Consider the following 13,356-nt stretch of genomic DNA (forward strand, 5'->3'; position numbering starts at 1 on the left):
CTACAATCAATGCAATTATTACCAAACCCAAAATGGGTAAATCATTATTTTTCTCACTCACCTCACATTGTTGGCGGTGCAGCAGAGTCGGTGGGGACGGCCTCGCTCTTCAAACGCAGAAGACTAGCATAGCCCAGTTCAACCTCGGTGAAGTTGGCGAAGGAATCAGCACGTAAAATGGTCTTTGCAAACTCCAGCCCCACTACGCTACACTTCCTCCCCATCCTAACACAGTACAATTAACAACTAACAATTAAATTATACACGATAGACCACTAAAAGCAATACTAACAAACGCCCTAAGCTAAATTGAGCTAACTAATCTAACAATAAAAGCAACTAGTGATTACAACTACAATATTCAACAACTAACACTACTAAAACTATACACTTATTTATAATAAAAAAGCTATCCTAATAAAATCTACCTAAATGCTATGACAACTAATCGCAAACCTGACAATCGATGATAATATTCTCTCGTTATTACAACACCAACTCGCTACGGGGGCGTGAGCGAGACTGAGCCCTTTTATACCCCAGAGCGGCAGAGCCCGTGACATCATCTCTCGCCTCCTGACATCATCTCTCTCCCCTCCGCTAATTGGGTGCCGAATTCAAAAAATCAAATGCAGTACCGACAGTTCGCTGCAGATGGCGCCACACAGACGGTTTGGGACACAAAGACAGGATTTCAACAAATTTGCACTAAATTGTTAAAATAGTGACATATACACGTAGACAACACTATAAGATACCCATTTATACAACTTAGCTAGAAAAAAAAGTTGATTTGGGGGTTAGTTGTTCTTTAAGGGGGAAAACAATTTTGAAAAAATCTAAAGTTTCTCTAATTATTCAAAAACTACTTTATAAAATGCTGAATTATGAATATAGTTTTCGACTAAATAAAGATACAAAGACATGGCGAGGAGCAAAGTAGTTCAACAGCCCATAAATACATAAAAAAACGGAGAATGCTAACATGATGCTACATGTTAGCATTGGGTTAACGTTAGCTAGCGCTTGCTACAACTGCCCTTTTTTCACTTCTACTGCACAATCTGCTGTGAGAAAATATCCATATGGGCTCGATTTACACTTGACTTTATTTGTATGTGATAAATAAGCTCATGTTCCACCAGAAAATGGCTAAAAAGAGTGAAAAAGTGTGTTTCCCAAAAGATTCTATTTTCCCCCTTGGCGAGGCCACGCCCCCTTCTATGACGAGATGCCGTCTAATTTTCACAGTTTCCATGGAGATCCGCCATCTTTGCAGCTGTTAGCATACATTTCCACAGAAATTAGTTAAAAACAGTACAAAAGGTTGAGAAAAAAGCTGTGGAACACATTCGTTAGCTGCCAAGTTACTGCTGGTAAATACATCTAACATACCGTGGTGTTCAAGTGCTTTAATGTGAACAATAACTCCAACTTTGAAAATCTCCATTAGTTTACAATTGCTGCTAATCCCATAATGCTTTGGTTGTTTTGCTTGACTGAGTGACGCACAAAAACCAGACAGGTACACATGAACTCGTCTAAGCTCAGGTAAGAACATATCCCAGGATGGAAAAATGGTGGCTGTTCCTTTAAAACAGAGTCAGACATCGTTTTTGGCTGCTTTACAACTGAAATGAACCTTTTATGGAAATTGCTGGTATTATCTCAGGTATAGAAAGGTAAATAGACAAGACATGAAATGCAAAATCCAGCCTTAAAATAACTTATGAGACATTTAAAAGTTTATGGATCTTGACAGACATCTCCAACTTTACATGATCAAGACTGACATTGTCAAACAGTACATTGTGGTTGTTTAGCTTAAATATGCAAATGTATTAAGCACGTAGACTTGGACTTTAGGCTACCAATTATAACACATACCTACAAAAAGGACACCAGAGAACACAGATAAGCCAAATCAAAATAATTTATTTTTGGTGACATTTCATACAGTTCTAGGATTGTGTCTCAAACACTTGGTTGATTTGTTTCTATATTTTTGCCACTCCAACCCAAATTAAAAAGAAAATGACCCAAACGTGGAGGGGGAAAAAGCAATTCCTGTATTATATATATGCAAGCCTGTCAACATCAACCATAGCTTCTAATATGATTTCACATTACTCATGAGTAAGATTCTCTTAACAAGTTAGTGCATTTATTTAATTAGACAAGACCACTAGCTGCTCACTCATTAATGAAAAATAAAACAGCCCAGTGATTTGTTACTCCTTACTGCATTTCTACACCCAAGGTCAATGCATCAAGTATCTTCAATTGAAATCTCAAACAGTATCATATAAAGGTCATATGCGTGATTTTATTTAGCCAATGCGATTTCACACAACTTTGGGGAAACCAGCCTACCAAGATTGGGAGAAAAGCGCTGCGCATTAAAATTAAAATAAATAAAATTAAAATGCAATACATACATTGAGTCAAACTAATCGGTTTTCAAAATAAAATTAAAAAAAAAAAACAGCAAACTCACGCTAAAAAGCACAAAACAATCTGGCGGGTTCCTGCTGTTGAAGCCTCTCTCTGCAAATTCAGCACTAGTACAATTACATTCTTCCACACACTTCTATAGTGAATGGTTATTACAAAATAGCAAAGGCAACTACACCTCTACGGTTTCTTCAAATCCAGTTTTACTGGGTCAAAAGGGTTCCCCAGGACTACAATGCTTAGCAGCCCTCGTCAACAAAAGGAAAAAAAAAAGAATCAAAACCCATCACTCTACGATCGCAGGCAGCTGGCACATAGCACGTGACATTTCCAATTCGCTTTATACCCAATACATTTCTGCCCATTATAATGTAGCTATCACTCTTATCCATCAGCACTTCTCAACCTATTGTCTTTGACACAACATCTTCGTTAATAATTCACAGATATAAGCTTAACCTGGATATCCTGTGTCAATGAAGAGCCAGTCACATATTACAGTTAATCTACATTTCACTCAGGAAGCTTCGCCCTTCTGCCCAAACAAAACATGTAAACAGAGAACCTGATCGATTAAAAAGACAATGCTTTGAATCTAGAGTGTGTAAAAAGAAACTGAATGATGAAACTTCGACCAGGCTGAGCAGGTCCCACTTGGCTGTTGGGTGAGCCAGTACACCAAAGTGGATTCTGGCATCAAACAAAACCACATATCTGACAGTGGCATAAAACAGTATGATATTAAGCCAAATCATGAACCAGGATCAAATACCACCAATGTACACATTTCATTAATATACATTAGAATAAATCACTGTCCAGCGTGAGGACAGTGAATAAGAATCTGATGTAGAAATCATATCAATGCAGTGCAAAAGCACACTGTGGCGTTTCAATCATTTTGCTCAACAGACATCAGTCAACCTTCAGTTCAGTCATACTTTGAAACCTAAGCACACAAGAAAAAACTGATGTCTCATTGCGTGTTAGTGATTTCTTTGTATTATGTACATGACATATATGCATGTTTTCTTCTTAGTGCATATGTTAGTTGCAGACCAACATCTTTTAAAATCAATGGTAGAGGGCCATCTATATATGGCCCAGGATCCCACCTCTTCATTGCAGAGCACAAATGAGTGACTTCCAGTTTTAAAAATCGCACTTCAATTGTTTTAAGTAAAGCAGGAGACATTAGTTTCCTTTTCAATTCACTTTCGCACTTCAAGTGTCATTTTGCCCCTGATGCCTGGATGTCCCAAACTTACTGCCACCTTAAAAGCCTTTCTTTGGACAAGTTCCAGGGGGAAGGTGGCTACCATGTTGTTGCTTTTATGTTATTATTTTTTATATATTTATATATCCATGTATATATTCATCTTTTTTCTATCAAGATCAAGTCTTTACTTTGGCGATACAGGGGGGATATTCTGCTCTTTGCCAGTGTGCCTATAGTTCCCCTGTGGGGAGCTGCGACGAGCCTGAGGGGCACGCCTCTGGTCTCGAAACTTGAGACCTCCAGGCCCTCTTGGGCCATTACTCCGGTAGTGGCCTTGTGAGTCGCGGTCCCGGGTTGAGCGGCTCTCTTTGCACTCCCAGCCACCCTCCCGGTCATGGCCTTTCTCCTGTTTGTCTGCTGAGGCGCTGTTGGAGCCCTCTTCGGCTTTGTTCACCCGTAGCTCACGCAGAGGCTGCCCTGTCGATGAAGCAGATGGAGCAGGAGCAGGAGCAGGGGTTTGAGGAGGGTCCTTAGGGGGACGCTGACACACTTCAGCATAACTGAGTTTACGGGGCTCCTGTAAAAGAGCAGTCAAACATTGGTTTCTTACACTCATTTGATAAGGAGTAAATCTCTTCTAAATTTCAACCCTCAGATCGCAAAATCTGGACGCTCACTGGGAAGTAGTAAGATTTCTTTGGTTCACACAGTGACAAAAATTGAGCAGAGTGCAGATCAGGCGGGCTCAACCAGTAGATAGTGATCTACTGATAGATCTCGAGACCATGTTCTTACAAATTGATGGTAATATTATCCAATTAGGCCATCACATACAAATAATATCAGTAACAATTATCAAATTACGTGTGTTCCGAAAAAAAAAAAAAAAAAAGGTCAATAATTATTATTCTGTGTAAGCTGGCAATTCTAGACGAGGGTTCTTGAGTCATCATCGGTACTCTGCAGTTCAAATGTAGGATGTTTTAACTGCAGAACCTCTTCTACTATAATTATAATCCAACACTTGTACCTAAAGTAGAAATCCATAGGTAGATCTCCAGACCATGCCATTGAAAAAAATAGCTTGCAAGCCACAAAAGGTTGAGCACACCTAATGTAGATGGTTATGTTGCATTGTATATCAGTGTTACCTGTGCAGGTGTGGAAATTGTGACTGTAGCAGCTCCCGTGCTCTGCGTTGGGGGTGCAGCGGCCACAGAGGGCTGAGGCCTGGCGCTAGGCACTGACTGTGTGGAGGTGTTGGTAACTGACGGCATGGCAGGAACCCGAGGGGTCACTTTAGGAGGTGCAACCTCAGCTCTTTCAACCTTTTTCTCTTGACGAGGGGCACTGAGAGACAGAGTGAGAAGTTATAGGCAGAGTTTTGGTATTGAAGTTACATATTAAATTGTTTGTGAACCTTACCCTGACGCAATGGATCCAAGTGGTTGCGTCAACGGCTTTGCAACTGTTGTCAGTCCAGGCTTTGTCACTGCAGTTTCCTCTGTGACCGTGGGCTGGGTCAAACTTTGACTCACAGCGGTCTCTTTATTAACATGTTCAGTCTAAAAATCAGAAAGAGATGAAGCCAATGCAAAAATAATACCTAATGTGTCACTTATACTTGTCCTTTTACCTTGTCCTTGTACAAACCCCGAACAACATCTGCCATGCGATTTTCAAGCACAGGTTCCCCCTGCGTGCTTACCACGCAGCCAGGGAGAGGGGGAAAGTTGGAAGTGGCCAAGTCAAACTTGGGAGGTGAAACCTTAATCTCTGCTAGTGGCACAGGTCTCTGCTAAATACACAAACAGGTTTACTCAACTACTAAAAATTGAAGTACATTTTACTGGGCCTTAATCAATTACCGTAGTTCTATCGTCATCTCTTCTTCTCCGTGTTCCTCTGTAAGTGTTGCCCCGTCTGAAATGGAGACAAAGCTTCAGTTAGTCTGCATTCATTTGGGACAGGTCAGGTTCAGTGCTGTTAGGGACTGCTAACCTCCCACGCCCAGCCATGCTGCCATCTTCACTGGGGTCCAGAGAGGAAGAAGAGGACGACAGATGTGAGAAGGCTGCGCTCAGGTCAGTGGGTGCTGGGATGGGTGCAGAGCTGGCAGCAGAAACAGGAGCCTGAGGCTGTGGGCTGCGCAGTCCAGTCAGACTCTCCAGGGGGACAGGTGTAATGGTAGGTGTCACGTCATTGGGCCTCACCTGAGGCTTTACATGGTTTCTGCAACAAGAAACATGTTAAACCATTTAATATTTTTTTAACAATTGTTGCCTCTGACCATCATAGTAAAATTTGACCACTTCAAAACTTCAATCAAGTCAAATCTGCTGAACAGTCAGTCAGCTGAACATATCCAGGCATGCAGTGTCCTCAGTCTAAATGAAACATGCAAAGACATCAAGACTGGCAATGAAGCGGCCTCAAATTGATATGTTCATTTACAGTGATAAGTCTACCAAACCAGGTGCGCACATTGGCTTGGTTGGGCTTAGTGCAATGTGGAAAGCTATGGTAAAAAGGATATTTATGACTTAATCTTGTGCGGCCGATTGACTACTTCTAAGCAAATGATAAGGGCGAAAAGATAAGGGTAGATATCTTTTCAGAAATGCAAAAAAAATGTGTCAAAATAAAGACTACTGTTCCATTCTCAAACTACAGTTACATAATGTAAACACTCTTTAGGTCCATGAAATTGGGAAAGCGAAGTAGAAGAACAAGAATGATAGAAACTAAAGTGAGTGACTGACTTGCTCCCACAAATGCATCAAAAGAAATTCAAATATAATGCTTTGTAACGCCAAACATTCACTGGAACAGAGGAAGAGGGTGGATTTTGATGTTCAAACACCGATTGGACAACAGGAAACTTTGGAGCAAACTTACTTTTATGAACTTATACTATAAAAAACAGTTCATTAAGAGCATTTATTTTTAAAAAAACCTTTTGATTTCGCGCCAGTTTGAATCCAATTTTAAGGCGCGAAACCTGGAATAAGTATTTAAAAACAACAATCAGATCGGTGTGTTTTCAGTGTGTTGCCACTCGATCTTCCATGAATTAAAGATCCAGGGGATTAAAAAACTTTAACCAAAAATTACCACACAACAACCCAGGAGTGCCACTTTGAAAACTAAACTATAATACAGACAAGGAACAAAAAAAAACTTAAATAATTAATCAATGTAACCTTATTTAAGCAGGAAAGTCCCACTGAGATTAAAAACCTCTTTTTAAGGGAGTCCTGGCCAAGAGGCATTCAGCCTTTTGGCCATTGTTCACTTTATTTGGCTTCAATTAATAAACCAAACCATTTTGTATCTTGAAATCAACATGAGGCCCCCAGCTCAGAGCTCACAACCCACTGGGGCGTCCCGACCCCCACTTTGGGAACCACTGTTTTAAGTTAAAAGGCAATACCGCACTACACCTTACACCGTGGTGTTGAGGCACGCAATATTACCACAATCAGGTACCTCACTACAGACTAACAATTGATTGTAATGAGAACTATTACGGAAAGCAGCAACAATGGGCAGGGGGAGAAGTCTGTCGAAGAGATAGTTGTAGGCATCAGGAAAAGGCTGCTCATTTCAAACAGCAACTTCTTCCCTCAAGTAAGTGTGTATATATAATCAAGGTCTGGACAAATACAGAATGTCTATTTTCTAATGGCTACAAACAAATTACTGATGAGGGAAATTTACAGAATGGATATAGTGTTTTAGCCACAGCAGCATGATAGGGAGGAGCAATGAGAGTTATTATTGTAGAACAGCTTTGTACCTGAAAGCATTTATTACATTCTTTCTTGAATAGAGGGGGACACTGTTGGGACAGTAAGAAAACTAGAAGTGAGAAGATTCACTGCAGGAGTTTAATCAAATTATATGGTTAGTACACAGTTACGACAGTAGTGAAGTGAAAAATTAGACCACCATCATGCAAACCAACAAGTGAAATAACTAACACTACATGTGAATACTGAGCAGACAGTCAAGGTTAAATGGTCAAATATTAGACATACCGGTTTCTATTGAATGGACGAGTGATATTCAGGGAGCTGGAACTGGGTTTGTAGTGCCCCGCAGAACCAAACCCATTCACAAACGTGCTGTTGGGAAAAGGTGCCTGCAAATAAAACAAGTGATTCAGTCAAATTGTTTTAAAAAAAGGAAAAAGTTAAAAGGTAATGCAAGTTGGAAAATGGTGTAGTTGCATGAAATTTTCAAATTAAAGCAGAACTAAGTAACTCGTGCCCCTAGAGGCCATAAGTGCCACTGCATGTGTCAGAGCATGTTGCTTTTTTTTAACCCATTAATTGTCCGTGAGAGTAAATACTACGCTGACAGAAAAGACAAAGGGAGAGAGGGATATTGTACATCCAATTACACAATGGAGATCTTTTTTTACTCCAACTTGGCAGTAAATACTGTTTAAGTGGCGCTAGCCCGCTGTTAGCTTTGCCTGTTAGCCTGTTAGCTTCTTCTTTGTGATTCTATTAGTGTGTATTGGTTGCTCCGACCCTTGGCAGCAAAGTTGCAATTGTGGTTTTCTGGCCAGAGACACCAGGGGGAGATGAAAGACCCCCCCAATCATCCTCTAAACACTTGTATTACCCCCAGAGGGACTACGAAAAGGATTTATTAAGGTAAACAAGTTACTTCGTACTGCTTTAAAGGATTTTACTGACAAACATCCAAATATTTCACAAAAGCTGTACAATGTGCACATTTTATGTTTCGATTCTTATGATGACCTACAAACAGTTATCCCATTAAAAAGCCCCCATGTTGGATTGCCAAAACCTATGGACTAACACAGAAGGCAACAAACCTACATATTGCACAGGTAGCTCATCTTGTCATTTTAAAGCAGAAAGTGAGCATGACCTTTATGTTCGGGCTATAAAGTTTAAAACCCTCAAAGTGTCACATTTAATAACTGAGACTCGCCATGTTGTTGCCCTATCATTCCCTCTGTTCTTAAGACACAAGTGCAGACATGATAGTCTCTGAAAATAGTTCATTAAAATGTAATGCCCTCAGATCTCATAATCTGAACGCTCATTGGGACAAGAGTGATGCCTCAGACTTTGAAGAGAAGAAAGAAAGAGTAAAAAGGTTGAGAGTAGACAGAAAAAGTCAGAGAATCTACTCCTGCAAATCCCTCTTTGCGCATAAAGATCTCATCATCAGGCCAGACTAACTGCACAAATACAGCTAGCTTTTCCACAAAAAAAAATATAATCATAAAAAAATGTGTGGACAGTTTATTTTGAGAGGCTTCTTACCAAAGGAGTTTCAAAGTAAGGGGTGGGCGACGGCGTCCAAGTGGGAGGTACAATGCCATATGCCACAGGATACTGTTGCTGAGGATAGACATGCTGCATGTAGAGCGGAGAGCTGAACTGAGACTGGGTCTGCGACTGCTGGGCATACAGACTGCTGTCCATGCTACGATAACCATTCTTTGCAAAGAATGTGTTGATGGCCTTTATCCTGGCCTGTTATTTTGGAAACAAAACGTGTAAATAATCAAAAACAAACTTTTATATTTGCTACAAGAGATACGTACCATAATCGGCTTTCCCTGAAATGTTTTAACTTCCTCTCTCAAGTATTTGTAAGCCTAAAGATACAAACACTTCAGTAAAAAGCAGATTGAAAATTGAACATGCAATTGAAACGTTTTCTTACTTGCTGCGCGTCAGTGTCTGATTGGAATGTGATGTACCAGTTGTTGTTATGTGCAAACTCCACACTTATCACTTTCGGACAGTTCTCATTCTTGAACAGAGACTCCACCTCCTGAAGGTGATCAATCAATTCTAAATACTATGCCAATCACGTTAAATATTGTTATGTCAAAAAAAACAAACAGATATTTACCTCTATAGGAGTAGTTTCAGGGACCTCTCTCAGAATTATTATGCACCTTTTGTGATTAGGCCGCACTCGTTCCCCTTTCTCATCCACTTGTACCATAGGAGAAGCTGGGGAAATTTTGGCAGAGATTTAGAGGTGAAGTGATCCAAGTACCCCCTAATCACTTAAATACGACTAAACCGCTTTAGCTTACATTTAAGGACATCTAAAATGAGATCCATATCTGTTGTGAGGACCTTGATACCCTCCATACTGGCAATCGTCCAAATGGGAACAAACTGGTCACTGTCCATTTGCGACATCAGGTACAAATCTTTAGACAGGTTTTCACTACAAATAGACATTAACATTAGCACAACAATTTGGAGACCATAATGTTAGTGATCATCTTACCGAGAGAAATAAAACTCAAGCTCTTTCTTCAGCGACTCTCGAAGATTCTCAGTTGACAATGGCTCATCAGTTTTGGAGTCCACTAAAGAAACAAATTAAACAAACACTCATTACATACATTTTCATTAGTTTGAGAAGTTTTTTAGTGTTTTGATGGTCAATAAAAGATTAGAAGGTTTGTTGGACACCGAGTAAGCAGGAAAGTTGAATTGTAGAAATCTATCTCAGAAAAATGTATCTGACAGAGCGTCAAAATCGTTAAGAGTGGTTGCTTAAAGTGTGATGTCTTTCCCGTGCGCTGGTAAATAACGCACATCTCACACACATTTGTAGAGGCTTATACTAAAACCGGTTATCAAACTTTTAATTATATTGTGGGATATTGATAAAAATATATGCATGAACCAACCGGCGAACATTATAATATTGCAAGTTATTTTCTATTGGTTATCCTGCCCATCCAAACTCTTTTTAACACCTGTGAAGGACGTGACTGACCTGCAGCGCCTGTGTTGGACTCAGCGGGGGAAAAGCCCGGCTCTGGAGGGTCCATTCCATTGACTGCTATCTCAGCTGTTGCAGTGGAGCCGCTGTCATCAAGGACCGGGAACCCCACAGTGTACGCCTTGCACCCAGCAGAAGTCTGGTCAGAGTAACCTGTTCACAAGATAAATAGTGAAGTTACAATTAGGCAAAACACTAGTTAGGAAGCCTTTGGCAAAATGTACAGGATAAATGGTTGTGTCTTACCTTCACTTATGTCTGTGGGGGACCAGTGAGGGCTGTTGGTGACGGCCTCACTGGGGGCCACCGGCATGTCCTGCCACACCTTGGCATTTGGATTCAGACCAGTGCCTTTAGAGGTGACCTTCAGGGATTCAATCACAGTTTAAAAAATATAATGGATTCAAAACTTTCAAACCCCAAGCAAGAATACCCTGATATATTCATCATTACTCTCACTAATTGGACATATAGTACTGATATCAGAATAATTGAAAAGAACAAAAAAAAACATCAACACCATATAACAATAATTATGATAATTAATGATAATAATAATGCACTGGTTTTGTATAGCACTTTACTGGACACTAGTACCACACTTTACTCTGTGGCAATAAGCTAGACTGATGGAAGCAAGGCAACCAGTCTGTGCCATCGGCCCCTCTGACCACCACCAACCACTCACTCAATACATTTACCCCGGGCTTCCTTGTGATTGCCAAATGGTCTCCCATCCAAGTATCAACTTGGCCCTTCCCTGCTTAGCTGCCAAGATCTGACAGGATGGGGCAACGCTAAGGTGCCATGACGGTTACTACAGACAATGGCACCAAGCTTGAATTTATATAAAACTGTATCCGTGAGTTTGACTTTTGTTAATGACAACGTCACAACACAGGGGCATTCATAATGTAACAATCAGTCAAAACTGTAGATGATGTAGCTTGGAACACCGGCACAAAACCTATAATTTCAAAGGTATTAAAGGTGGAGCAATCCGTCTGCAGCTGACACACCTGCAGGCAACTAATGTCTAAAGCCAGTGATCATCATCATTGTTTATCAGACTAGGCCCATATGTACACAAGAACTCTAAAAAACAATCCTCTCCGGTAACTTTGAGTTTATACCCTATCATGCATGTCATCAGGCACCAGTTAAGATTGGTTAGAACTGTAGACTGAATCTCCTGACCCTGCATAGACCAGGGCCAAGAATAGCATGCATACTGCACGTATCCCATCTAAGAGAAGCTGCACAGTAAGTACACTGTTTAAAGACACAAGATTGTACTAACTTTTAGAGCTGTTGACACCACTTTACCCACGTCCATAGAAATGATCATTTACCACCTGCCAAAAGATCCACCTCTTTGTGAAAAGCACTCGACCCGACAAGAACAGCTGCTGGCTGCAATATGCCTCAAGTCACTTCCCTACACTCTTCAGAGGATGCGTCAAAAGGTTAGGCCTCAATGTCACACCTAAAAGTACATTTAACCCACTCCTGACACACAGGTACAATGCACACCAGTGTTACATAGACTGTATGCGAGCTAAACTCTTGTCAGCTGACTGCTCTGCGCTGCACAGGCCAGGTATTTGCAGCGCATGTCACTGTGCTAGCATTAGCCAGCAGCACGATTAGCTAACGCTGAAACATTATGTCAATGAAGCCCTGTCCTTGCATCAATAAGCCAAGCTGCGACTATGTTCGCCAAGAGAAATCAGCCTCTGCGGTTCAGCCCCACCCGCTCCACAATTTACCCAGAGATACACAACAACTTTACCGGAGTGCTAATGATTACTCAGCAAAGTAACGTACTTAATGAGCTTCAGGGAGCTATGCTAAAGCGAGAGCTCGGCGTCACCTCAAGGATTCGCAGAGACGTTCTTCCACAAACAGATATGCAACTCGGATCATCTGAGCTGGTTTGAACCGCAGATGACAGTACACGGACATGCGGTCCAGTGACTCGAAACAACCTGATTAAGCATTCTTAGTAGACTCGTATACAAGGAATTCGTGAATATGAACTAATCACACCAAAAGCTGCATGTTATGCAAAATAACACAATTAGTGCTACTGAACTATGTGGCTGATCACCATCACCCTGTATTTGTAAAGGAGCTAACAGGTTAGCTGCCGATACAGGCCGCACTCACCATGCCGCCAGAGCCCGCCTCGCTCCTCTGCGGAGCCGCGTCCTTTGCACCGCTCTTCGGTCCTGGGTCAGCCTCCTCCTGCAACAGCGGCGGCTCTCGGCTCTGCTCTGAACTCATCAGCCGCTCCTGACTCACTTCCACCCCGTCGGTTCTCCCTGCCCCTGCTGCCTACACCTTCTCTAGAAACACCGGCTGGGCTCAGTCAGGCAGGTCCTCTCCAGTTTGACTGGATTGGTCAGTCGCGCACTGAAACGAGCTCCCAGTGCTAGCACGGAGCTACACGGAGCTACGAGCGAGGCTAGCGCTATGAATCGACCCACAGCTAACGACGGCTAGCTCAGTGAATCAAACTTGCCGCCCGCGATCCTAGTGACAAACGCGACACAGAATCATGACTTGTCAGGCCGCACTCTCCGCTGGCTTTTAGCCGGGGTTTGGAGTCCACCGCGGGGACGTAAGGCGCATTCCACACCAGGCACCGGAGCGGACACTGGGGACACGCAGCGCTTCCTTGAGCCTGTCCGCTGCTCCCGGCGACCAACGCGGTCTGTGACCTCTGTACCCACTTCCTGTTCCGGAATCGCAAACTTGTATCTGTTGCATATTTATTTCTATGCATTAACTCCACTAACACATTTTTGTAATTTAAGATCAGTCGCACCACGATATTTACATTGATAAAAGGATTTAGACCCAGAAGACTGGAAAATTAACAG

The 13,356-nt window shown here is 41.7% G+C and overlaps 1 protein-coding gene across 1 annotated transcript; it reads right to left on the minus strand.

Annotated features, from left to right (window-relative positions):
• Window positions 1–1,955: 1,955 nt before the first annotated feature.
• On the minus strand, window positions 1,956–13,184 carry larp4aa (La ribonucleoprotein 4Aa). The gene is made up of 17 exons (XM_079557789.1): window positions 12,641–13,184; window positions 10,718–10,835; window positions 10,466–10,624; window positions 9,968–10,049; window positions 9,768–9,904; window positions 9,578–9,681; window positions 9,386–9,496; window positions 9,264–9,317; window positions 8,980–9,192; window positions 7,714–7,817; window positions 7,473–7,514; window positions 5,675–5,905; window positions 5,542–5,596; window positions 5,310–5,471; window positions 5,099–5,238; window positions 4,825–5,023; window positions 1,956–4,250 (listed from the first exon to the last, which is right to left on the minus strand). Exons 1-17 carry the CDS (start codon window positions 12,755–12,757, stop codon window positions 3,858–3,860), a joined length of 2,421 nt encoding a protein of 806 aa, XP_079413915.1. The 5' UTR covers window positions 12,758–13,184; the 3' UTR covers window positions 1,956–3,857.
• Between the last annotated feature and the right edge of the window lie 172 nt (window positions 13,185–13,356).

The sequence above is a fragment of the Gobius niger genome, assembly GCF_951799975.1.
Source record: "Gobius niger genome assembly, chromosome: 6".
Taxonomy (NCBI): domain Eukaryota; kingdom Metazoa; phylum Chordata; class Actinopteri; order Gobiiformes; family Gobiidae; genus Gobius; species Gobius niger.

Bases quoted from the DNA above. Each gene is read 5' to 3' on its own strand.
- larp4aa (XM_079557789.1), bottom strand. From the start codon at position 12,757: ATGAGTTCAGAGCAGAGCCGAGAGCCGCCGCTGTTGCAGGAGGAGGCT. The intron at 5,906-7,472 runs GTACAAAGCTGT...TTCTTGTTGCAG, and splicing joins AATGTAATAAATGCTTTCAG to AAACCATGTAAAGCCTCAGG. The intron at 5,239-5,309 runs GTAAAAGGACAA...TCTGATTTTTAG, and splicing joins GGGGTTTGTACAAGGACAAG to ACTGAACATGTTAATAAAGA.